Source organism: Ochotona curzoniae, unplaced genomic scaffold (assembly GCF_017591425.1).
Source record: "Ochotona curzoniae isolate NIBS_2020 unplaced genomic scaffold, NIBS_Ocur_1.0 contig_3520, whole genome shotgun sequence".
Taxonomy (NCBI): domain Eukaryota; kingdom Metazoa; phylum Chordata; class Mammalia; order Lagomorpha; family Ochotonidae; genus Ochotona; species Ochotona curzoniae.
The window spans coordinates 31,950,826-31,976,776 of NW_024465894.1; the positions used below are offsets into that span (position 1 = coordinate 31,950,826).

General features: G+C 50.7%; 1 protein-coding gene across 1 annotated transcript; it reads right to left on the reverse strand.

The window, feature by feature from the left end:
- Window positions 1-1,281: 1,281 nt before the first annotated feature.
- On the reverse strand, window positions 1,282-3,531 carry CST3 (cystatin C). Its single transcript, XM_040981004.1, has 3 exons — window positions 3,202-3,531; window positions 2,287-2,400; window positions 1,282-1,603 (listed from the first exon to the last, which is right to left on the reverse strand). The coding sequence occupies exons 1-3, from the start codon at window positions 3,436-3,438 to the stop codon at window positions 1,520-1,522; spliced, it is 435 nt and encodes a 144-aa protein (XP_040836938.1). The 5' UTR covers window positions 3,439-3,531; the 3' UTR covers window positions 1,282-1,519.
- Window positions 3,532-25,951: the final 22,420 nt, after the last annotated feature.

A 25,951-nucleotide genomic window follows, 5' to 3' on the forward strand; every position in this document is an offset into this window, starting at 1 on the left:
TGTCTGCATGAATTTCAAAGGCATTTGGCCCCTAAATAAACTTAGCATGCTACTTTTCCATGACCTTTCTGAAATCCCTGCAGTGCACATGCCCAGGGTTCCTCCCAGAGCCATCACTGTTCCCTCCTGGGGTGTTCATGCCCAGGGACCCTCCCAGAGCCATCACTGTTCCCTCCTGGGGTGTCCATGCCCAGGGACCCTCCCAGAGCCATCACAGTTCCCTCCTGGGGTGTCCATGCCCAGGGACCCTCCCAGAGCCATTACTGCTGCCCCCAGGGGAGCACATGTGCAGCAGGCTGGAGTCTAGGGTGTGGCCGACTTCGACTCGGGCATTCTGAGGAGAGACGTGGGGTGTCCCAACTGGCATCTTCATTGTTTAGGAAAATATCCACCCTCTAAACACATTGAGAAAACCAAAGATTTAAAAAAAAAAAAAAAAAAAAAGAGTGACCACTTTATTAAAGTGTCATAGTTGGCAAAAAAGCGGGAACAAAGAAAAGGAATCAGCCAGACTGAAGAAACTGACATGTGATGCTATAGGGAACTACTGCAAGATTATGGCTCCTTGAAGCAGGATCTGGAAGTTTCCTAGACTTTTAAGATGATCACTTATTTGCTTGAAAGGCAGAGATAGACAGTCAAAACTCTGGCACCTGCTGGACCCCTCCCCTGGTGCCTCTGACAGCAGGGGCAGGGCCCGGCCAAAGCCAGGAGCCCAGAACCCAGTCCAGAGCTCCCCTGTTCCCTTGGAAATCCGATCTCCCTGTAAACAAATGGGATCCGCTATCTGGCTGAGTCCACACAGAGGCCTGGCCCCAGACCCTGGACGCCACCCCCACAGTTCCTGCAGCTCAAGGCCTGGGTTCCCAGCTCCTCATTGCTCTAATATGTCCTGGGTCTCTGACACCTAGGTCCCTGCTTGAGATCTCCACCAGCAGCTGGAACAGGACGCAACAACCAGTGTTGGCGGTGGGTGGGGTAATGGGGGACACTGGCTGTAATGATTGTATTGGGGGGGGTGAGTGTGTTGGCAGGTCTTCAGAATAAGGTGGGCTGCTCCAAAGGTGGTTCTCTACAGGGCTGGCTGCACAGGCCAGACACCAGTTCACCGGCAACACTCCATCAGCCACCTTCCCTGCTCCCCACATACCTGTAGGCCCACAGAGCCCCCAACCTGGACTGCGGACCTCCCCAGCCACATGCTGAGACAAGCCTTCCCTCCAAAATAACTTATCCCGGGCATTTTGGTTCAGGAAGTAACAAAAGGCCGACTAACACAGCAAGAGCTGATGCTGTTTTTTATTCAGTGCAGTTGAGGCAGCACACATGCACCACATGGCAACGCACTTGGTAAGCAAGGAAAGATGAGAACAAGGGTGGAGCCACTCAGCTCTTCAAAACCTGCCTTGTCCAGCCTGCCAGCGGGGCCAGGGGCGCCTGTGGATGACGGGGTGGGCACTGGGAACAAGGGTGGGCACTGGATGGGGCAGCAGGCGAGGTCAGGGCTGCCGCAGATCCCCTAGGCATTCTGGCAGCGGGAATTCAACATGGAGATCTTGTTCAGCCAGGGCACACTGTAGATCTCAAAGGAGCACAGCAGTCTCTGTGAAAGGAAGAGACAGGTGGCTGATGATGCACACAGATGCTCATGCAGATGATCAAAGTGTGGGAGGTCCCGGGAAGGGGGGACTCTATGGGAAGGGGGCAGCCTCGGTCCTTCCTCTCCACCACCCCCCCACCGCCACCCCCGCCTAGCATCATCCTCCGCAAGGCTGCCCAGGGCCCTAAGAGCAGGCCGGCTCCAGGAGGGGTACAGAGGGAAGACCCCAGAGGGCAGGAGGAGGTGGCAAGGGGTTAGCTGTGCTCCCCACCAAATCAACCTTGCAAGAGCTGGCAAGGACCACAGAATAAGCAGGTAGAGGAATGAGAGGGGGCAGCCTCAGGGCGCTGAGCCGCTCACAAGCTCTAATCCCTCCCCTAGTCTGCTCAGCGGGGCTGTGGGGCTGTGAGCAGATGGCCAAGGCTGGGATCACACACAGCTCCCTCCTCTCTTCCTGGCAGCACTCCTGCAGCTGCCTCCCCCAGTCCCACAGATAAGCAGCCCTGCCCTCGCAGTGCCCCAATTCCCAGGCTGGGCTCCCCCAGCAATCCCAATGCATCACATGCACCCATTCCCCTATGCCCCTCTACACACAACACACACCTCCCTGTGTGCAGCCCACCTCTCCCCCCACCCAGCACTGCATGTTGGGTCTCTCCCTTCCCCAACTGCCATCAGGCACATACCCTCTGCATCTCAGGCTGCTCGTGGAAGGGACAGTCGGCCAAGTTCGGCTGCGATTTGGTGCACGTGGTTCGGCCTAGCTCTACATCCAAGTAGTATTTCACGCCAGCAACGATCTGCATGTGTGCAAAGAGCCAGAATCACCAACACTCCCCATGGGTTCACACACACACACACACACACAGAGTCACTCTGTTGCTGGCCAGGGCAGCCCCTGGGTTCCTCTCTGTCAGTCACTCTGTTGCCGGGCCCGGAGAGCCCCTGCAAGTACAAAAAGCAGCGGGGACAGTTTGGGAAAGGGGCCCTGTTGTTGCGCACCATTAGAACGGAAGGCAAGCAGGGTGCGGGCTGACTTTGACAAGTGGCTTTAAAGAGGTAGAGGGAGGCCTTGTTTTCTGACGGTGCACCCCGGGGCGTTTTACTCTCAAAATGTAAACAAGTGGGAGGTAGGATGGAGCCAGGCGAAAGATCTTGAGTAGTACTCTGCAACATTTTGACCACTGTCGGCCTTGCAAATTCGAAATGAAGTCAGGTTAGAAATCTCTTGAAACTATTTAGGGGCAGGCCTGGAGGACACAGCAGTTAAGAGTCGTTTTTCTTCCGACACCCACGGTGAGCCCCGCTGCTCACCAGGCAGGACAGGACAGAGCCAAACCCTGACTCCGCGGCGCCTCCCGATGCCGAGCGCGTGGACGCAGATTAAGACGCCAAGCGCCGGCTTTGCTCGCCAAGCAGGATTCCAGATCGGGCCGGGCCGGGTCGGACAGGGGCCGCCCGGGGACACGCCGGGAGGGCGCGCGGCGAGCGCAGGCGCGCTCACCCCGGGCGGCTCCCTGGACTTTGGGCCCGGCAGCGGAGGCGCAGGGAGGGCCGCTGGCCGTTCCCGCCCGCCCCAGGCCCGGGCGGCCAGCACGCACCTGCCTGCGGGCGCGCACAACCTGCACCGCGCGGCTGTGGTATGCGTCGTTGCTCCCCTTGTTGTACTCGCTGATCGCGAAGCCCACGGCGCGCTGCACGCCCTCCTCGTTCACGTCCACGTCCTCCACGCCACCCAGCCGGCGCGGCGCTTGTCTGGCACCGGCTGCGGGGCTCACGACCAGGCTCACGGCCAGGGCGCCCAGCAGGAGCAGAGGGACGCTCAAAGATCTCGCCATGCTTCGATCGGACACGCACCTACGGCAGGAGAGCTGAAGCTGCCTCCGGCACGACAGTTGGCAGGACCGAGGCGACAGTGTTTTTATGCGATGGGGACTCCGGTCCTCCCCCTGCAACCCCGGCCCCGCCCGGCCCCGCCCGGCCCGCCTCTTCCGGGCCCTCCCCGCCCGTCCTAAGCCAGCGTCCCGCCCCTCCTCCCCAGGCCAACCCCTTTCCTGTCCCTTTGCTTCTCCCCGGAGCGCCCGGATCTTAGGGCCAAAGTACTCTGGGGTGAGGGGCTTTTGCGCTTTCTCAGGGGTCCCGGGAAGACCGAGTCTGGGCTCTGTTCTGTTCTGTACTGGACTCAGGGAGAAAAGAAAGGGGCTGTGGGTTCTCTTTAAGGCCCCGTAGCCCTCAATTAGCAAATCTTTTGCGAGCTCGGCCTCTGGGCCAGGCAGTCTAGAAGCTGGGGCTGCAGGGGTGCGGAGGCGGTGGCTGAAACACGACGGGATAACAGCGCTGCCGGCGCTGCTTCTGCGTTGGCTGCTTGGAAAACATCACCCGGGTGTATTTATTGTTTATTTTCCTACAATACAGATTTATAACCATAGGGGATCAATCATCTCCCTCCCTATAACCTCTCTCATCACTTACCTCCAAGATACTACAATAACATAGTCATTCATTTCAGTTACGGGCTGACTTGATGATGCATAAATGTGTCATGGTGTGGCAGGTATGGAAACGGGAGAAAAATGTAATAACATAAAATTACAAATAATAGTAGCAAGCTTCCTGTAATTCCACAGTAAGGATGCATTCATTATTCCCCACTGTGCAAATTTCCCTTGTAGAGTTTGTAGTGTTTTTTTTCATCCTTTGGTGATCTGTGTACTGTCACATACAAGCAAGAACGCATGGTGTTCCTTGTCGGGCGGTGGCCCAAGCCCTTAGAAGCCTCCTGCTGCTTTCCCAGGGAGCAAGATTGGAGGTAGAGAAGTGAGGACAGACCAGGGATCTGAAAGGGGATGTGCAGGGTGTGGCTTAGGCAGCTCCCCGACCGTGCCGGCCCGACCTGATTTGCAAAATCACCAGAGACAGGTATAATCTCAGACATGCACAGGCACACGCGGCCGCGTCGTCACAGCCTGGGGATTCTGCCTGAGCCTCCACGGCTGCTCCTTCTGCTCTGCTGTGGCCACACCATCCCCGCAGGGCTGTTCTGCTTGTTCGTGAGCTTCTCATAACCAGCATCGTATGGGGGGCGGGCGGGGGGGACATGGGCCTGCCTGCCTCCTTTCTCCTGCCACCCCTCCCCAGTTCTGTCTGGTTAACCTCATTGCTGATTAAGAGGCTGCAGTCAGCTGGGTGTCCTAAGTGGTCACGTAGAAGCCCACAGCTGGGAGAGGGTGCAGGCCTGGGCATGAGTGGAGACGCTGGCAGAGTTTCTGGAATGCATGGTTGACTTCCTTACTTTCTTTCCTTAGCTCCACCCTCTGTGCCTGAAAATGACCACATGGCAAATGATGCGTGTGATGATGGTAGACTTTTCTGGAAACCCCAGGAGGCCCCTGGTCTCTTGGCTTGCGCCATGGGAAAAGTGAGGCCATGGCCACCAGCATAGGCCCAGGGGTGATCCCAGGGCTGGTGCCGGGTGGGCTGCATAAGCTGAGCTCTGTCAGGCAGTGACTGTATTGCTAATGAATCTTTATGTTTCAGGTTACCTCTTGCAGCCTGCTTACCATCCACTAATGCCATAGCTGAGGATAACATAACAGAGTTACAGGGCCAGCTGGCATAATGCTGGCATTGGTCACTCAGTAAACAGGACTGAGCAGGAGGCTTTGCTGGTTGGCTAAGAGAGAGTGGCGATGGACAAGGTGGGGGAAGGCGGGCCTCACTGGCCAGTGTGTTCAGAGTACAGTGGTTAACTCTGATCCAGGGAGATTGGTCGGGTCTGTATTTGTCCTAGGCAGTAGGCATATAAGGAGAGTACGTTGTATTGAGTGTATTTTAATTAAAAACAAACAAACTAACAAAACCACTTTATCTGAAAGCAGAGTTATAGAGATCTTTCTAGAGAGATCTTTCATCAGCTGGTTCTCCGTCCCATCTCCCACCGGGGACAGTAGCCCAACCATTTGCACATCCTCGGCTGCTCTCTCAGTCACATTAGCAGGGAGTTAGATTGGAGGAGGAACCTCCAGAACTAAAAGTTCTACTTCGTGGGGACACTTTCCTGTTACAGAGCCAATACCCCAGTTACGCCCTGCTAGTAGAAGCTGAAAGTCAGGCTGGAACTGGGAGGCTCCGGTGAGTGGCTTTGGTCAACTCTTGCCAAATGAATCAGACTCCCAAATCAGCCAGCTTCCCCGTCTTTTACCTGAGTTTGTAAGTCTAACGCCATGGTTTCTGCAAGACGATCCAGGGTGGAAAGCTACAGCCCACAGGACCAGTACAAACCACTGCCTCACTGATAGCTCAATGATGCCTTCTGTGGAGTTGCTAGCGGGACAGCAGGCCTGAGAGCTCCTGCCCCAATGCCACAGGGAGGCAGGCAGTACCCGCTGCAGGTGCCTCTCGGGAGAAGCAGCAGTGAGAAAAGTAGCTTGGTGCAGGAGAGGATTTGGGTGAGTCCGAGGGAAAGTGCTAGAAGGTCCTTGGTGAGCCAGGCTTGCCTCTCTGGCCAGTAGGCAGTCTGTGGTATTGCAGGGGATCTGGTGACAAAAGGGATGTGTGACATGGAGGTTGTTGCCGGGAGGCTGATCACACCTGGCTGTAGCATCATCACACAGCCCAACGAGGACATAGCACAGCTGGAGGTGAGGCACTCCCTGGCAGACAACCTACAGAGGTCTTCAAGGAAGGAGCTGGCTTGGGAAGGACGTCCTAGCCAATGCAGGGAGGGCGGGTCTTCAGGCGCCCGAGTGAGACAGGAAGAAGTTGCTTGTTCACTGGGCCCAAAGCAGTCACTGACAAGTGAGCGGTGACTTCCGGGGGTTCTGGTTAAAGTGCTCTGGTTTGGTGGCACTAGAAGGCATTGGTCAACGAAGGTGCTGTTACCCCCTTGGCTTGTATTCTGATTCTTGGCACACGTGGGTTTGATGTCACTCGGCATATGGAAGATGGCAGTTTGAAAGAAGCACCAACATCATCAAGTCTGATTTGTTTCGCAGAAGTACCCACAGCCCATTGGAGCCTCGTCGTGTGCCTGGGGCAGCTGCTGAAGTGGCCCAGGTATGCTGGGGAGAGACCACCTGCTTGGCTTAACGACCTTTCTTGGGCACAGAAATTAGCACTGCAAGGGGTGGTCCCCTTTACCCCTCAGAGTTCTGGCCTTTCAGCTTCTACTTAGCAGGAGATAACTGGGTATTGGGTTTGTAACAGGAATGTGTCCCCAGATGGAAAGGTTAGAAATAAAAAGATCAAATAAAGGGCCTGGCACAGTAGCCTAGTGGCTAAAATCCTCATCTTGCATGCACTGGGATCCCATATGAGCAACTCCAGTTTGTATCCTGACTGTTCCAGTTCCCTTCCAGTTCCCTGCTTGTGGTCTGGGAAAGTAGTTGAGGACGGCCCAAAGTCATGGCACCCTGCACCCACATGGGAGTCTCAGAGAAATCTCCAGGTTCCTGACTTCAGGTAGGCTCAGCTTCGTGGCCACTTGGGGAGTAAACCAGTGGATGGAAGTTCTTTCTCTCTATCTCTCCTTCTCTTTGTAAATCTGAGTTGCCAATAAATATAAGCCTTAAAAAAAAAAGATAATATCCAGAATATGATATTTCCGTGCACTGGGGAATGATGTTCCACCTTAAGAGGCTGGACTGAGGGCCAGTGAGTTAAGCCTCTGCCTGCATTGCCAGGTATCCCGTATCAGCACTGGTGCCAGGTCTGGCGTCTCCGCTTTGGATCCAGTTCCCTGCCAGTGAAGCTGGGAAAGCAGCAGAAGATGGCCCACATGAGAAACCTCATGGAATTTTGGGCTCCGGACTTTGGGCTCCTGATGCCATCCTGACTCCTGTAGCCGTCTGAGCAGTGAACCAGTGGATGGAAGCTCGTGCTCTCTGTCTCTCCCTCTCTTGCCAATATGCCATTCAGATAAATGAAACAAGTATTTTAAAAAGAAAGACATTCTGATGCATGCTGCCACTGGTTGGGACTCGGGCTACATGGAAGAAGCCAACACAAAAGCACAGACACTTTACCCTGCAGCAAGAGGCAGGAAGGAAATGGATGGAGCCGGGGAAGAGGGAGGATGGGGGTGCAGATGGAGCGACGGCCCCCAGCCGACCACAGAAAGGTCTGTGCTCCCTCCGCAGCATGCCTGAGCCACTGCAGCAGCCACCCCGACATGAAAAAGGCTCCACTCTGGAGCGCCCCCAGCCCACCTTTCTTCTGTCTGGGAGCAGCTCTCTGTCCTGGAGTATCTTACCTTGTGATGTCATCACGCATCATGCCTATCACTTCTTTCCTTGTGAAGTCATGTCTCACAGTGCCATTTCCTCTCTTCTCACGTGATGCCCTTCCTGACCTCGTGGTAACATTTCTTGTGCAGTCATCTCCTTTTGATATCGTCTCTGGCTTGCAATGTCACCTCTGACCCTGGAATGTCATCTCTGAGCTGGAGCTAATTAAGCTCATTTTTCAAGACTCGGGTCGTTCCCTGTGTTGTGCCGGATTTTGAAATCCCCAGAAAATCATCAAGTCCGAAGTCGGTGCTAAGGCATAAAGGCGGTTTATTCAGGTTAGCCTCGGTCTCCCAGCCACCCCCACCCCAGCCCATTTCAGGCTATTAATTATAGACTCATGATTTAGCAGGCTTCTATTGGTGGATTTGAAGCAAGCAACTTTCTTTTTTTTTTTTTTTAAAGATTTATTTATTTTTTTTTTTATTGGAAAGGGGGATATACAGAGAGGAGAGACAGAGAGGAAGATCTTCCGTCCGATGATTCACTCCCCAAGTGAGCGCAACGGTCGATGCTATGCTGATCCGAAGCCAGGAGCCTCTTCCGGGTCTCCCACGCAGGTGCAGGGTCCCAAAGCTTTGGGCCATCCTCGACTGCTTTCCTGGGCCACAGGCAGGGAGCTGGATGGGAAGCGGGGCCGCCGGGATCAGAAACGGCGCCCATATGGGATCCCAGGCATGCAAGGCGAGGACCTTAACCACTGCACCACAGTGCCAGGCCCAGCAAGCAACTTTCAAAAGCACAAATCGAGGAGCTATAGGGCGGTGAATCTTATCAAACACCAGGTACCTCCTTCCTGAGGAGTGGTCTGCCAGGTGACCTGCCAGGTGTCCTGCCGGGGTGTCACGTAGACTATCAGGCCTGGAGTTCACACAGCCCCCAGCCAAGCGATTAAGGCAGAATCACAGAAAGCAGAGAACACCTAGGTTCTTCACCTGCATGGTGACAACATCCTCTCCTGCCTGTCTCCAGGATCCCCAGCAAGGAAGCACGCCCAGGAGTGAATGGTTCAAAGGTCAGCAAAATGGCCACCCCTTTCTGAGCAAGCTTCCAGCCTCTCCCAGGGCAACCCACCCTTGTGAATTCTGACTCACAGCAAGGCCGAGCAGTGGGATTGCTGGACTACCTGGTTTTGGGGTTTTGGGGTTTTTAAGGTACTGTTTTCAGGAATAACTGTTCTGATTGACACTCCCACTGACAGTGGTTCCCCTTCCCTGTCTTGTTAGCTTTGTGTTGGTTCCAGCCAGTATGCCTGGAGTGACGTAGAATCTCATGGCGGTTTGATGATATATCAAGGGAAACATTTTAAATAATTCTTCTTGGCCATCATGGCATCAGACAGAATCTGCACTTGCATGTGTATTGCACCATTAGTTGCAGTAGCTGAGCTACAGAACCACGTAACTGGCCATCGATGGAAGAAGAGTGGATAAAGAAAAGGTCGCGGGGCCAGCACCATGACGTAACCAGTAAAGCTGCCACATGCAGTGCCAGGATCCCAGTTTGAGTCCCAGTCGCTCCACTTTTGACCCAGCTTCCTGCTAATGCACCTGGGACAAAGGATAGCCCACCTGCTTGGGCTTCTGCACCCACCTAGAAGACCCAGACAAAGGTCCTAGTTCCTGGCCTCAGACCTGCCCAGCTCTAAACATTGTGGCCATTTGGAGAATGAGACAGCAAATGAAAGATATTCTCTCTATCTCTCTTTCTTTCTCTTTCTGTAAATCTTTCAAATAAATAAATATTTTTTTTAAATAAAGAAAGAAAATGCAGTATAAATACATGATGGAGTATTATTCAGCCGTACAAGGCCTGTCATCTGAAAAGATGGAACTGGAACACATCTAGGGTAAGTAAAATCATCCTGACACAAAAAGATACATACTGCATGTCCTCACTCATAGGGAGAAGGAAGTGAAGAATGTCAGATAATGGTTAGGTTACCAGAGTCCGGGCAGGTAGGGAGAGGGGGGTTAGAGGGAGATTGGAAAACAGGTGTCAGAATATGGTGAGATCGGAAGTCTGAATGTTAGTGCTCTACAGCATAGGAGGTTGGCCACAGCTTAGGACTATTTATTACACGTTTTATACAGCACTGGAACATAGAGGCCAATGTGGTGGCATGGCTGGCTGTCATCTACCTGTAGCACCAGCATGGCATATGGGCATTGGATGACGTCCCAGCTGCTCCACTTCTGATCCAAACCCTGCCTATGGCCTGGGAAACCAGCAGATGACCGAGTCCTTGGGTTCCGATACCACACGGGAGACTCCTGGATCCCAGATTCAGACTGGCCCAGCTCTGGCCATTAAAGCCATTTGGAGAGTGAACCAAATAGATGGAAGGTGTGTGTGTGTGTGTGTGTGTGTGTGAGCGCGCATGTGTGTCCTTCTCTAGCTCTCTGTAATTCTTTCAAGTAAAAACAAATAAACTGTTTACAAAGGGTCCGGAAGATAAGGCCCCCCAAGCATTCCAACATGAAGAAAGGAGAGAGAAATGTTAATTGCCCTGTCCTGATCACCACACCTTGCAGACATGTCTCCAGCGATCTCACTGCACCACATACAGATGAGTGCTATGGGCTGATTGAAAAGGAAACAAAAATAAATGTTACAGACCCTGTCCACTGCCACCCTGGGTCCCTGTGTCCACTGCCCTGTCCGTTGGGCACTTGCAGGGAAGGTCAGCCCATCCATTCTTAGCCTGGGCCCAAGCCTGTGATCCTGGCTTAGCAGGGAAGTGAAAGAGGGAAGAAGCAGAGCTGGGCTTCAGTCCAAGCGGGGGGCAGAGATGTGTCTCCTTTTCTAGTCCCCACCCCGTCTCTGAAACAGGAACTGAAAGAGGAATGAGGCATAGGTTCTCTGGACTGGCCCAGGTCTTTATGCCACTTTGCAAGAGGGCTATGTGTTTAGCCAGATGCAAACCAAGGCCTGAACCCCACACGGGTCCTCTCTTGGCGACACATCCTCTGCCAGCGTGTCCCAGCTGCTGTGTCTTCCACACCTGACAATGCTGGTGAGTTCTCAAGTCTCTGGCCTCAGAATTGATTAACAATAAAACCCTTTTTTCTCCCCCTTTCTGTTCCCACAAAGAGAAATTTAAATTCTGGAAGGTATGGAGCTTGCACTTAGTTAAGGAGGAACTCCAGATCCAGCGCTGAAAACTCAGTCTGCGTAAGAAAGCAGAGTTCACAGCGAACCGAGCAGTATTTCCTAACCTCAGACCCCTGTTTTCATCAACTCCAGGACAGGCTCACCACACACACCAATGCCCCTGAGAAGCACAAATCAGATGAAACGTGTGTAAATGAGTATGTGAAAGTGTTGCAATTGGCAGTGATAACCCCTGGTTACTGACATCGGTCATTGTAATTAGCGATCAGCCAGCCATCTGCGAGCTGTCTGCTGCACTGTAATTGGCGAGGCACACACTTGGCTCCCAGGTGCACATGTTCTAACTTTGGGAGCATGCAGGTTTCACAAAGCATCTAGCTCTTTTCCCAGTTCCCTGAAGAACCTCCTCCTTGCCTTTCCAGCCACCCAGCCTGTTGCCCCTGTCTCTGGCACACTTCCCACTTCCACCAAAGATGAACAGCCTTGATCTGGTTTCCCTTTCTGCCTAGATGAGTGTGTGCGGTGCAACTGTCTTCCTAAAACTCCGTTTCGACATCCATACAAACTGAGTGATGCCTCCCAGGGTGGATTGGACCTTGAGTGGGGAGGAGCACATAGCAGGATGTGGTACAGCACCTGGCGATTGCAGATGATGCTAAGCTGTTCATCTTCCTGCCCTATCCTCCACTCCAGCCTCCTCCTTCCTTCCCAGCCTGTCTCCATCCAGCGTATCCCAACTTCCCACGCCTGCTCCGCCTTCTGCTGCTCACAACCTCCATCGCCAGAGATGAATCTCATGAAGTATATTTAATATCTTCCTCAAATATTTTAAGGGGGGGCGGATTTCTCTGCAACTGTATTCTATCAGGGATTTATTCAAATCAAAATCTAAAAAAAAATTTAGCAATTCCCATTCATGAACATTTTTATGTATAAGTCGATTAAAACAGACCACATAGCTTGTCACATAGACATGCACACGTGTAACAAGTAGCTCACGTTACAGGACAATAATGCACTTTCAGTAACAGCTCTTTAAAATTTCAGTGTTTTAAAATTACCAATGGCTTAGAATTACATCTTGCTCGTAGTAACCTAAGTCAATTCAGTACTTTCAGTTGGAACCTGCAGCTTAGGGTTTAACTTCAGCTTTGTCTGCAATGAATGCAACAAGTCTGCTGGAACCTGGAGGATGAAACATCCATGATTAGAATCATAAAAAACAACCAGCAAGCAGAGACTTCTGTCTATTTCACACAGCACTGGCACCATCTGGAGAATTTTACACACACTTGGACATGTTAGGCCTCCAGGCCTTTCTCATTGGGATAACAATGGTGACTAATAATGCAACAGGATCATTAGGCTTCATAAATGCGTGGACATTTGGACCAGTACAGCTTGTTATGTTAACATTTCGTTATTATAACCTATAGTGTGTACCACTTCACATCTTGGCACTACCTTTGACTTAATGCAAATAGCCTAACCAACAGTCATCTCTATAAAATGAGAGATACTTCTTCAACACTTGCAGGATGCCTCGCCGGAAATACCAAAGTCTGCAAATTTGAAAATTTTGAGCTTTTACAGGACTGTCTAGGATGCCAAGAAGGCTTAAATATCTGGTTGGAAGAGGCACAACAAAAATCGATTATTGACACAAAGTGATCACTTAAATACTTCCAACAAGCATACAATTTTTGCTGTTCTTAAACAAAGAGAACTCAAGAAAAACAGAGAACACAAAGATTTCCTCAACAAGACACAAAAAGTATATATTGGGCTTGTCACTAAAACAAACAAAAATCCTTGGATAAGAGCTAGTGCCTTGGTTTGTCTCATACCTTGAAGCAACTTAAGAATCAGAATTAAAACTTACTGGAAGTAGCTAGAAGGTATAGTCACCAATAAGATGGAAATCACTTAAAAGGAGATGTTAAAGCTGTGTTGCTTTAATGGAGGATCAGATTTTTAATTCCAGGCACCAATGATAAATATCTAGAAAATGCTGCAAGCAATATGATCAATTACACCACACATCCTTTAATAATTTTCCATTTTCCTATGGGACAAAATATCTTACAACAATGGTTTTTTTTTGTGTTTTGTTTGTTTGTTTGTTTGTTTTTGTAGATAGGAACTCATGTAATTATCCCACAACATGGAACAGTTTTACAGTTAGAAAACATCCTGACTGGTACACACAGGCACTAATATACAATAACCACTTTTGAAACTTTACCAAAGATCGTTGTAACCATGCAAATTATTCACTCACGTTAATAGAACATACAAGTTCACATGCAGAATTTGCTCCTCCTTATTAGGGCAACAAATTATAACATATTTACAACGTATACTTTGCATGATCTAAATTAACCCAAATGACCATCAGATGATCCAAGTGGAGTCTCATTCTTTGAGCATTCCAGGGATCCTTCTGGAAACCTCAAAGTCGTTTTAGAACTTTGAAGAATTCAGGGGTCCAAGTAATTTGATCACAATGAAGTACATTTAACTGTGCCTATTAACAAACACTATAGGCCAGATCTGATCGGAGTTAGGATAATATTAGAAACAGGTAGATAGCTAACTTTCTAAAGATCCAGTAAACAATAAAAAGGAAGGAAAATCTTTCAAGACACATGAAAGCTCTTTGCTGGTCAGCCGCAGTAGCACAGAAAAACCTTGCTTCAGCACGTGAACCCATTGTTTATAACAGATAAATCATGAGACAAAAAGGTATAGAATCACATACTCTTATAGCCATGGGGTCAGAGGAAATTGCAGCGAAGAGGGAAAAAAAAAAATCTGCCACATTAAAAAGGATTAATGGATTCAAGCCTCTACCGAGCTGGGATGAGGAGCCCAGTCTGGCCAGCTGTTAACTAGCAACATTCCCTTTTGTCCTGAAGACCAACAACCAAGCAGAAACAAAATGAGCTCAGGCTAGATATTTCTGATCGTGCCTGCAAGGATGCAGCCAAGAGAATGGCCAAAAGCAAGACCGAACAGGGAAGGACCAACGTGGATTCAGAAAGCCAGCTGTGTGGTCCTTCATAGAGATAGGACTGGTGGAGCAGTAAAATTACTGCAATCAAGCGATGCAAAGAGGACCCATTTAGGCTAATTCTCTCCATCCACTAGTTCGAAAGCAGATCAGGCAATGATGTAGAAAAAGAATCAGGCGCTTTCTCTTTAAGCTCTCGTGCTCACAGGAATACCCGTGCCTAAGGTGGCACCCCAAGGGGATGTCTCTGTTCAGTTCCCTTTACCAGCAGCATGCTAGAACTGGGATTCTGCCTGGTAGTTTCAGAACAGCACGTGCAGGGAGACTGAAACGAGAGGCTAAACACAGAAGCATCCCCTAGTTCTTGTATCTCCTGAGTTTGAGACCTCTCTCAAGACTCCTCAGCCAGCCTGTGGCGTGCAGACATTCACTGAAGCCCACAGGGTAAGGAGGAAGGTGAGGGGAAAATCAGCACTTGTCACCCGCTGTAGCTCAGCCTTCCACGCCTTTGGGCTGTGTTTGTCAGAATCGCACGTGCAGGGAGTGATCAGTTCCTGTTGCCAGCCCCTTGCAAGATTTGGGCCTTTGCCTGGTCAAATATATCCTGGTTTTACTACCCTTGAGTCAACAACGAGCCTGATTTTAACAATGAGCCTGAGCTTGGAGAGAGAATGTTAATCCTGGCTACTGCTTAGATTGGCAGTTCAGGTGGAAGAACGGATTAAGGGTCACTAAGCTTGCCTGACAACCGAATCCAAAAAAGACACCTCCAAGGAAAAGGAGACACTAGGGATCCTTGCTGAGGACCTAACTGCTTAAGTTCAGATCACCTACTGAGGAGCCTAGTTAGGAAGGCCACCCGCCTATAGAAGAATTATTTAAGCCCTCTTACAGACCTAACAAGATATTTAGCAAACACTGCCTAGTAAAAACCCCAAACCTGAATCCACAGGAATTGAAGAGATGTGCTGGTAGTGAGAAAACACTTTTGGGAGTGTCTAGCAGAAAGAGAAATGGAGGAGCTGTCAGTGACTGGGGCAGGTTGGGGATTCATTGAGGCACACAGCACAAGGCTCATGGCCTCGCTGTGAACTGTACCCAATCTGATCTCCCAAACTGATCTCCGTGGAAGGAAGGACAGAGGCAGATTTCAGCCCAACACCCTGGTGGGCTGTCAGAGTCTGGGATACAGTCAAGGAGCCTCCCTCCAAAATGCCAGAGAGTAGCCCTGACTTGCGACGGGCTTGATCCACAAAAAGAAACTGAGTTTGGACAGGACCAACGTTCTTGGAGCTGATATGAGAACTGCAAGGGGTGGGATCGTCCCCTTCCACGGAGATTGTGGAGGGAAGGTACTAAGCATGAGGAATCCAAGACTCAAGTGCAGTCCCCTATGGAAAGTGCTCCACAGTCCCCTGCCCATGCAGGCTCACTGGGGACTGGAGCCCAGCAGAAGGACTTTCAAAAAACACCAGCGTGTTCTTTGGCCAGAATCCTTAATCATCCCAAGCCCTTCTTCCCATCCTTCACAAGCAGCCTATCTGCAAAAAAGTGTTTTGCAGCAACCCTGCCCAGGCAGGTTCGTTAGGGACTAGAATCCAGCCTAGAGACTTTCAGAACATGCCAGGAGTGTCCGGGCCAACGTCTTCTCCCTGTTCTTCCTGAGATGCTGATCCATGGGAGGAGAAAGATCAGCACAGTGCCCCAGCTCCAGGGGACTGATCCCGCCTCACGAGCAAGCCTGGCTCCTGAGTCTTGTGGGCTCCCAAAAAGAGAAGCTAGAAAAGTCCACTTGTTCGCCATCCGACGAGATGATAGGATGCTGGCTGGTTGATCCAGGTATCACTGGCAATGTCCGAGTCACAACACCAAATCTGTTGCAAGGAACTCGATGTGAAACGCAGCAGCAACCTTATTTCTTGACTCACACAGAAGAAGAATTTTCATGCAGACAACTGTAGTTTGCAAAGCAGGATTTACTTAGGAATGGAAGAAAGAAGACTCCTGTCTCTAGGACAGGAAGGGACTCGGAGGGGGGGGCAAAATTCAAGGTAATGATGGAAATGGTGTCTTATGCACCATCTCAGGGAGGGGGTTCAGTGAGTCACCCCAAGGACAGAAAGAGAAAAAAAACTCACTCGCAGTGGGCAGCAATGTCTACCAACCTCACCCAGAAATAAGAGGGTGAGCCTTGGGGCTTCCTTCTCCCATCCGGAAGACAAGCCTAAAACTAAAGCACCATGCCTTTGATGTTGACCCAGAGAGGAGATCGGCGCGGGCCAGTGGCCTTGCCTTTGATATGACAACAGCCCTAAGAGATGGAGATTGATATGTTAATTCTGTCCCTTTGTTCCCTCGCAGGAGGAGAAGTGCTCCAGGGAGGGTATGGAAATAAGGGAAAGCACCGTTTTGTTTTGTTTTGTTTTGTTTTGTTTTGTTTTGTTTTGTTTTGTTTTACACCTCACAGGATAATTTTACCAGGGACCTGGAGACCCTAACTGCTTACTGTCCAGGCTGACTCTTCACACTATGAAATACCAAGGCATAATTTTTCATAATTTTTTTTTATTGTTGCTTACATTATATTATGTAGTACAGTTTTATAGGCGCTGGGGATCCCCCCCACCCCTCCCATACCCCTCCCCCCATGGTGGATTCCTCCACCTTGTTGCATAACCATAGTTCAAGTTCAGTTGAGATTCATTGCTTGCAAACACATCAAGGCATAATTTTTCAAAAATTAGTTAAACTACCTTTGTATTGACGGTAAAAAATACCTGCTAGTGTTTCCACAGGCACAAGCGGCAACCTCCCACAGTGACAGCTTCTCCCAGTGCCCTCATTGTCCGCTCTCCCACTCCAGGCTGGGCAGCCCCACTTGGGAAATATGCAGGTGTGTTAGAAACCTGACCCTTCCCGTGGCTTTCTCGAGTCCTGTTATCAGAAGTTAGTGACTGGTATTTTTCTTATGGGAAAAGGAAAGGATATGGGGTATGATGTGAGCTGTGCGCTTTTCAATCATTTATCAGGTAATAATTATGCATACAATGGGAAACAGTATGATATTTCAGTACAAGATGAACTGCTCAAAATAGGATGATCAACATTTTTCCTTTTGTACAATCACAGACTTGAAACTCTGTGTTCATGCGCCATGTCCTGGTTATACTGGCCGCACTCTCACTCCCTCGATCTGGTTCTGATTTGGTATCTGCCACCCAGCCGCCTTCCACCCCCTGCCCTCTGCCACCCAGCCGCCTTCCACCCCCTGCCCTCTGCCACCCAGCCGCCTTCCACCCCCTACCCTCTGCTACCCAGCCGCCTTCCACCCCCTACCCTGCACAGCCAGTAGGAATCACCATTCTGTTTCTAAACTGGAGAATGTTGTTTGTTGCTTGGTTTTTAGCTCCCATGTTGGAGTCAAAATATGGTATTAGCCATTCTGTCTGGTTTGTTTTAGTTCCACACATTTTACTACAAATGACAAGCTTTCACTCTGCAGTGGAGGGAGAGAAGGTTGAATTATATTTCACATTTCACACTTTTTAGCCATTTGTCTGATGACGGACGCCACCTTGATTGATGCCGCGTGTGACTGTTGTAAATAGTGCTGCAGGAAACATAGTGAAGCAGGTGTCTTTTTGCTTCAGGGAGGTCACTTTTTTTGGATACATGTCCAACAATGGAACTGTTGGAGCATAGGAAGATTCTATTTCTAGTTTTCAAAGAAATATCGTCCATTTGGTTTCCACAGTGATGGTACCAGTTCGGATTCGGACTAGCCAACACTGCCTGAGTTTCCCGTCCTCCAAATCCTCTGCATTCCTACCTTTTTAGTAATAGCCGTTCTCACAGAGGTGAGGGGCTATCTCATTGTGATCTTGTTGTGCCGGATTTTGAAATCCCCAGAAAATCATCACGTCTGAAGTCGGTGCTAAAGCATAAAGGTGGTTTATTCAAGTTAACCTCGGTCTCCCAGCCGAGGCTACTGCAGGATCCGCAGGGAGGATAGCAAAAAGGAAGAGTGAGCACGAGAGAGCCCCTGTTGAACAGCCCAGCGTTCTTATACATTTTCAGGCTATTAATTGTAGACTCATGATCTAGCAGGCTTCTATTGGTGGATTTGAAGCAAGCAACTTTCAAAAAGCACAAATCGAGGAGCTACAGGGTGGTGAATCTTATCAAACACCAGGTACCTCCTTCCTGAGGAGTGGTCTGCCAGGTGACCTGCCAGGTGTCCTGCCGGGGTGTCACGTAGACTATCAGGCCTGGAGTTCACACAGCCCCCAGCCAAGCGATTAAGGCAGAATTGCAAAAGGCAGAAAACACCTAGGTTCTTCAATTTCAATTGTCTTTCTCTGATTACACGTAATACTCAGTGTTTTTCACATTTTTGGACCACTTTGTTTATCTTCTGAGACTATTTTTTTTTTCCTAAGAATTGTATCTGCTTTTCTGAGGCTTTTGTAAATCATAAGAGTTTTAGAAATGTTTTTTCTAAATGTTTAAAGGATGCCATTCACAGGCTAGTGTGACTGCTCAGTGACTAAATCCTCACCTTGCCAGCACCGGGATCCTGTCTGAGTGCCAGTTCATGTTCCAACTCTTCCATTATCCATCCAACTCTCTGCTTGTGGCCCGAGAAAGCACAGGGAGAGACCTCAAAGCCTTGGATCCTGCATCAATGTGGGAGACCCAAAAGAAGCTCCTGGGTTCTGGCGGTGGCTTGGCTCAGCTCTGGCCATTGTGGCCACTTGGGGAGTGAACCAGTGAGACAGTGTAAAGTCAGTTGGCGATCCTGTCCTCTGCTTGTCTTCTTCTGAAATCACTCATCAGCTAAAGGAAAGAATGAATGACATGATGGCAAAACCAACACGTGTGTCACCCATATTGTCACCTAAGTGAGGGGGAAGGGTGAGGACAATGCAACGATGATGAGAGCACCCCACTGTGATCAAGAAGGTGGAGGAGCCAGCACTGAAGGTGTTCCAGTGTCCTTGTGTCCACACAGCCCCATTCCTGCAGTGCTCACACAGAAACGCTACCAGCCACGGACAGAACTATGCCCTTGTGGCATAGCAGGCTAATTCTCTGCCTGTGATCAGCACCCTGTGAGGGCACAGGTTCAAGTCCCGGCTGTTCCATGTCTAATTCAGCTCCCTGACTATAGACTGGGAAAGCAGCAGAAACAGGCCCAACTACACCCGCACAGAAGACCCACAAGAACCTGCTGGCTCCTGGCTTCAGCCTGGCCCAGACCTGACCAATGCAGTCATCTGGGGAGTATACCAGTGGATGGAAGATTCTCTCTCTCTCTCTAACTCTGCCTAAATTAAAAAAAAAAAAATCTAAAAAAGGTGGGGTTTAAAAAACAAAGGAATCCTGTCTGCTGGGGTTCACTAACAGCTCAGACATTCCTTGGGTAATTGGAGTTGTCCTGATGGAGGTCTTCCTGTCAACTCTGATCAAGAGGGGAGGGGCAGGCACCGGGCCACATGGCCAAGCTGCCATTCCCTGTACACACAGACAGTGCACCTTGGCCAGCCCCACAGCAGACCACAGGTGCTCTGGGTAAGAAGGACACCAACGTCCCTCCAGGTGCTCAGTTGCCTGGGCTCAGCAAAGAGGATGTGTACAGGGGCTTATGGGACTAGGTGGGGCTGGCCAGCTGCAGTCAGGAGCAAAAGAAAGCCAGGATCTGGGAACAGGAGGTGCACCCACCTGTCCAGGGCCCAAGGGCAGAGGGGAGCATGCCAGGTGTGCTCTGAAGGTGCCCAGGCAGCAGCATAGTGGGCCTCCTTCCCAGGAAAGGGGTAAGATTCGACCAATAATTGCTAGACAGCGTCCCCTTCCTGCCCCTGAACTCTCACACAGCCCAGCACAGGGAGGCTGCTGTGCAACAAGCCTGGAAAAGCACCATTCGACCCAGCCTCCCCAGGCAAGAGCCCCAGGCTGCCCCACAATGGACCCTGAGTTTCACATTTGGGTAGTCCTCTCCATGCACCTTCAGATGCTGAACTTGAAACACAAAGTCAAGTGCAAGTAGTTGCTTCAGAAGGGCTCTCATAGGCAGCAGATGGCCTGTGATAGTGTGAACAGCTGTGCCTCAAGCTGGTCGAGCACGCCCCATCGGACTGGGGACTGCTGGCTGGGGACAGAGGTAGGTTTGTCCCTGACCTCCAGGGCACACCAGCCTGCCTCTCACTGGCCAAGAAGGCCTCCAGTGGCAGAGGGGCAGGGGGGCAGAGGGGCGGGTGGCTGCAGCCTGGGACCTCAGCAGCCCAGCCTGCCTCTGAGCTGCAAGCTGCCCCTGGGTCACAGCTGCTGAGTCCCTGGCTGCTCTCCGCCCGCACACCCCTGCTCAGCCCCCACAGCCGGGGGCCAGAGGGCCTAGTTCATGTCAGGCCAACAGCTTCCTCCACTGAGCCTATCGCTCCAGCCACAGGCTCCCATGAGGCCCCAGCGAGTCCCACTTAGAAATCTTCACTCAATGTGTGGCCTTGCCAAGCCTCTCTAACTACACCCTGCCACCTGGTCACAGGGTGCCTGGAGAGCTGGGGAGGATGCGAACTGATGTAGTCACAAAAGAGACCTGCTTCCTGGGCCTGGTGCCAACGCTCCAGCAGCCACGGCTGGGAACCCCTGTCCTCCTGGCACCATGCCCATGCCAAGGCTCTGTGCAGCCTCCCACACAGCCAGGGTGGCCCAAACTCAACAAGCACGATGTGAGAGACACGTCCAACATCAAGGTGGCCCCAGCACTCAGGTTTCTATCATCCGTGAAGAGACCCAGGTTGAATTTTGGCCCCTGACTTCCCCTGGACATTTGGGAAATGAAACAGCATACTGGCATATCCCTCTCATCTCACCCCTTTCGAATGAATCAAATGATAATAAGCAAAGTGATAGAATGCGTGCTCTCTAGCCCGTCACCGAAGACAGCTGACCCCAGGCTGCCCCAGCCCACGGGGTCTTCAACAGAGACCTGGGGAGAGAACCGACGAGTGCGGGGGACAGGAGACACAAAGAATAGGAGCAAGACAAGAGGTCTGATCAAGCTCCGAAAACTTTTATTTTCTCAGGCAGTACTTTAGCAGCAGGTAAGGGTGGGGGAGAGAGGAGGGAGTGGGGAAAGTTTTACAGCAGGATGAGGGCCAGATAGGGTGGAGGTCACCGTGACAACCCTTATCTTGGGTGAAAGGTTACCAGGAAACTAGGGAAGGATAACTGGATCTTGCATTCCAGGGCCATTACAAAATGAGGAAATAACAAAATGGAGTCACTCCTGCTGTTCGGCAGTTCTCTGGTCCCCGGTACCAACCCTGATCCATTGACTTTGTGTTATCCAAGCTGTGCTGGGTGATTCTGGGGAGGCTGAGGGGGTGAGGAGGGCACAGCCAGGCTGGCTTGGTGCCACAGGCCACTGTTTCCAGTCACTAATAGTTCATCAGCTGAGCATAGAGCCGGGGCGGGGGGAGGAAGGTGCTGGCAGCTGCCACAGTGAACATCTGAACCCCAGCAAGATGGGAAGATGTAGGAAGTTTCCATAAAGGGATCACACCCCCAGGTGGGAGCAGTCAGCAGTGAGGAGTGTTTCCTCCTGGATCCCTGATTCAATTGGTCAAGAGCCACAGCATCCCCCTACTCCGCATCCTGGCTGCCAATAGGGAAAGGAAGGTCAGGCCAAAACTTTGGGATCTCATACCAGTGGTGAGCTCTAGGGGGCACTATAGAACACACACACACACACACACACACACACACACACACACACACACACCAACAACAACACCATCAGCAGCAGCATCATTCAACTGTCTGACTGAGGAGGGAGAGGAGTGGCAAGTTGTACTCAGCTCTGCCTGAGGGCAGCTCCTAGGGGACAGATAATCGCTGCCAAAGGTACACAGGTGCCAGTGCCTGGCAGCTGAGCAGGTGCACTGACTTGGAGCTCACGTGAAGCTGAGAGCATGCAAGGCCAGGGCCAGCAGGGCTCCCTAGAACATGTGGCCTGTGGCCCAAGAGACACAGCAGCACACCCAGGTTCCAGCACAGGGACTTCGAAGAAGCCCACTCCACCAGGTTCAGAGATGCTCATAACCCCACTTCTGGGCTCAGGGGGCTCCCCTAGCTGAAGTTGGCTATTCCAGCCACTTCCTCATCCTTACCAGAAAACAACACCTGTCTCTTAGAGTAGTTTGAAGGAAGCAGGATAAGTCACCTGAATTGCTCACAGCTCAAAACAGTCATTCATGTTAAAAACATGGAGGGTGGGAGTGTCAGATAAGCTGACCCTGTGGTGCCATCAACATATACAGGCACAGGTTCAAGCCTCAGCTGCTCCACTTCCGATCCAGCTCCCTGCTAACGCACCTGGGAAAGCAGTGGAGGATGGCCCCCAAGTGGTTGGGGCTGTGGATCCACAAGGGAGACCCTGATGAAGCTTCTGCTTTCTGGCATCTGCCTGGTCTAGTCCTGTTCATTGTGACCATTTAGGCAGCAAACCAGCTGATGGAAGATTCACTCTTTTTCTCTTTTTAACATTGTTTTTGTAATTGGGAGGGATAAACTTCCATATAACTGCAGTAGGGAGGGTCAGGTATGCAGGAAGGTGGGTAGGACTAATGTTTCAGCTTTTATTTTCCTCCTGTATCCATAAGGGAGGAAGGGGAGGGGGCCCCTTCTTGCTAACAAACTGCATCAGCACCCAGGGATGAGGGGACGGTGAGCTGATGACACCATGGAGACCACATTGTGGGAAGGAGTGTTCTGAGGGCATTCCTTGAGTGGTTTTGAGAGTTTGGAAAGTCGTTGGTTTCATTGCTCCTGGGCTGAGAAAAGCTAGCCAAGGTCTATAAGGTCTATTGGAAAACAGAGTTCACCTCACACATCCGCAGACCCAAGAACATGCTGCAAAGTTTAGTCTGAATTGTCCACAAAGGCGAACTCTAAAAGAAACTGTGAAATATGTCTTGACAATAGGATCCTGGGCTCTCTGACATTGTCTGTATCTGCAATGTAAGGTTATACTTAGCTAGCAGAGTGATGGACATGTGACTGTTTATGAAGGACTATTCCACTGTAATAAATGGGAGAAATTAGTGGGGGAAGGAGAAATAAATCCCACAGGCTATGGAACTTCATGATAGAATAATAAAGTAGTCACTTACAAAAAATAATCATTGTCTGGCCTTTTCTGCTGTTGATCGTCTGACGAGGCACTGGCCATCCCTGCTGGCCTAGATGAGCTGGCTACCACGTCCCCCATGTGCATGTGTGCATGCTGGCCACTGCACAGGCATAGTCAACTAAGCAGACCCAGTCCAATATCAGACCACACACCCTGTGACTGTCCCTGTGGCTGGGATCTGAGTCCAGCAGTCTAATTGTCTGAGGTGACCTCAGACTCAACTCTGTGTGCACCAGCCAGTACAGGGTGAGGTTTGGTCTGTCACCTGTACCAGCCAACGCACATACCAGTGGGTGCAACTGCCTGCTCAGTTCTGCCCAAATCCCGTATCTCATGCAAGGTGAACCACTGGGTGCTGTAGCCCAGCCCAGCCAGCCTGCCACACATACCAGTGGCTGGGGCACTCCTCCAGTAACCCCCAACCAGGGCTCCACTCAGCCATGGTTTTTGTATGTACCAGCTTCTGCTGTGGCCTTGCCTGACCCAGTATACATCCCCATCTGGCTCATGGGCACACCCATGGATACCATCTGGTGATGCTACCTTGTCCACTCTGGCCTGCCCCCTGGTTCTCCTGCTCATCAGTGGTAGGTACAGCCTAGCAGGGGAGCGCCCGCAGTTCCACTGCCAGGCATGCTCCCAGCTCCAGATCTTGTTTGGCCAGTAGGTATTGCAATCCAGACTGATATGAGTTGTACTCAGTCATAGCTCTTGGCAGCTAGTGCAGCCGCCAACTTGACTGGCTCACACACACATTCTGACTCTATCATGCCAGTGTGTATGGTAGACTACCCAGACCAGCCCACCCGCAGTCCCAGCTCTCACAATCACCCATGGAAGCAGCAGTCCACCAGGGGGTCTCAGAGGTTCCCCTACTAAGCCTGCTCCCCATTCCTGGGTCTTGCAGCATAGTAGGGACTTCCACAAGCTCCCTTTCCAGGCCTGCTACCAGCCCTGAATCCCATACAAGTTGTGGGTGCCATGGCCATGCTTGGCATGGTGCGCCCTCAGTCCCAGCCTTTGCAAGTACTGGCTGGTGGTGTAGCCTGACCCAGTTTGACTACCTCCCAGCCCTGGCTCCCACAAGTGTCTGGTGGGTTCCTGTCAGATGAGTCTGTGGTCCAGTCTGTCTAGGTTCATTAATAGCACCAGCTCTCCATGTAAATTGAAAGGTGCTATAGTCCCACAGAGGTGAGCCCACAAATGTCTTATAGAATCTACCCCAGAACCAGTTGTCTCTCTTGCTGATGGGTGCTGTGGCCCAGCCTCTGCTCTGACATTCCCATTCAGGCTTGTCCTGTGGCCAGCCCCTGCTCTGACAATGCCATTCAAGCTTGTCCCACAGTCCCACCTTTGTATGCATCAGGCAATGTTATTTAGCTCAACCCATGTCTCCCATATGGACAAGTGCCTTGGCCCTCTGGGTTTCCCCCTTTCAACCACTCCATCTGAGCTCCCTTGTCTATGTGCAAGTGCAGTGGTCCAGTCTGTGGAAGACCCCAGAAGTCCTTCCTCCTCTGCCGAACATTCCCTCAGCTGCTCTCACCCCAATATGTCCCCATGTCACCCTTCCCAGGAAATCTGTTACACCCCCTCACCTGGGGGCTGGGGTGGCATGTCCCTGCTGGAGGCCAGCTCAAGCTGAGTTCAGAGCTCGAGAAGGGTGTGTGGCATTGGTGAAAAGACACGGACACTGTCCCTTGGTCCCCTCTGTAACAGCTCAAGAAAAGCTGTCCTTTTTATTTACTAGACACATCACAAAACTCTGTGCAAACGTTTGATTTTACAATCTTTAACTTCAGAACGAAGTCGAATTGCACAGATGTTCGATTAATTCATTTCTACTTTATGGTCAACCAGGTGCTCTTAAAGATAATTCTGTAAGTTACTATAATCTTTCTTCTTCAAAGTAAGCCACTATTCATTCTTCAGTAGTGGCCATTGGGTGACAGCCAGGACTCCAAGGCCCAGGCACATGGAATTACCTACTAAGCAACAATATTTTCCCACTACGGTTCTGTTTCTACAACTTATCTATCACTTAAGGGGAAAAATACATCAGAAGGGGAAAAAAAAACAAAGATCCAAGACAAGAGTTTCAAATACTAAATCCCCCTACAACTGCAGGCTCCACAACCCCATAAACAGTCAAACAACAATCAAAATCATTTCTCTATGATAAGAATCAAATCACTCTATAATTCCTCTAGTTAAAGAATTATAAAAATGGCTAAAACAGCTGCATTTTCTATGCTCTAAAGGGTTGCAAGGACAGGCTAACCTTTAGAGTCACAGTAACTATGTTTTGTCATAGCAGTTCAGCTCATACTCCCATCACTCCCGTTAGTTTGTAAGATTCTTATCAAGCCCTTTCTAAGAAGACATGCCTCATGTCTGGGCCAGATTCCGGGGCAATGGGTAGGCACACAATACAGTGTTCAGAAACGGCATGGGTTTAATTGTACTCCTGTGTGTAGTTAAAGGCCCACTCACCTAGACATTATCAGTAACATTAACTCCCAAGCTCACATCAGTTACAAAAGCCATCTCTTGGGGCAAACAACAATGTCTCAATTCCTAGTGGGGTGGCTGAGTGTCCATGCAAAGGGGGTGGGGAGACTGCGTTGAAGTGGTGAGAAGAGACATTCACCAGGCTTTGACACAGCTGGAAGCTCCTCTAGGCCCTGCCAGCAGAGGAGCAGTTCTCTTCACACCTTCGGGTCATCCATGCCTACTGCGCCGACCCCAGC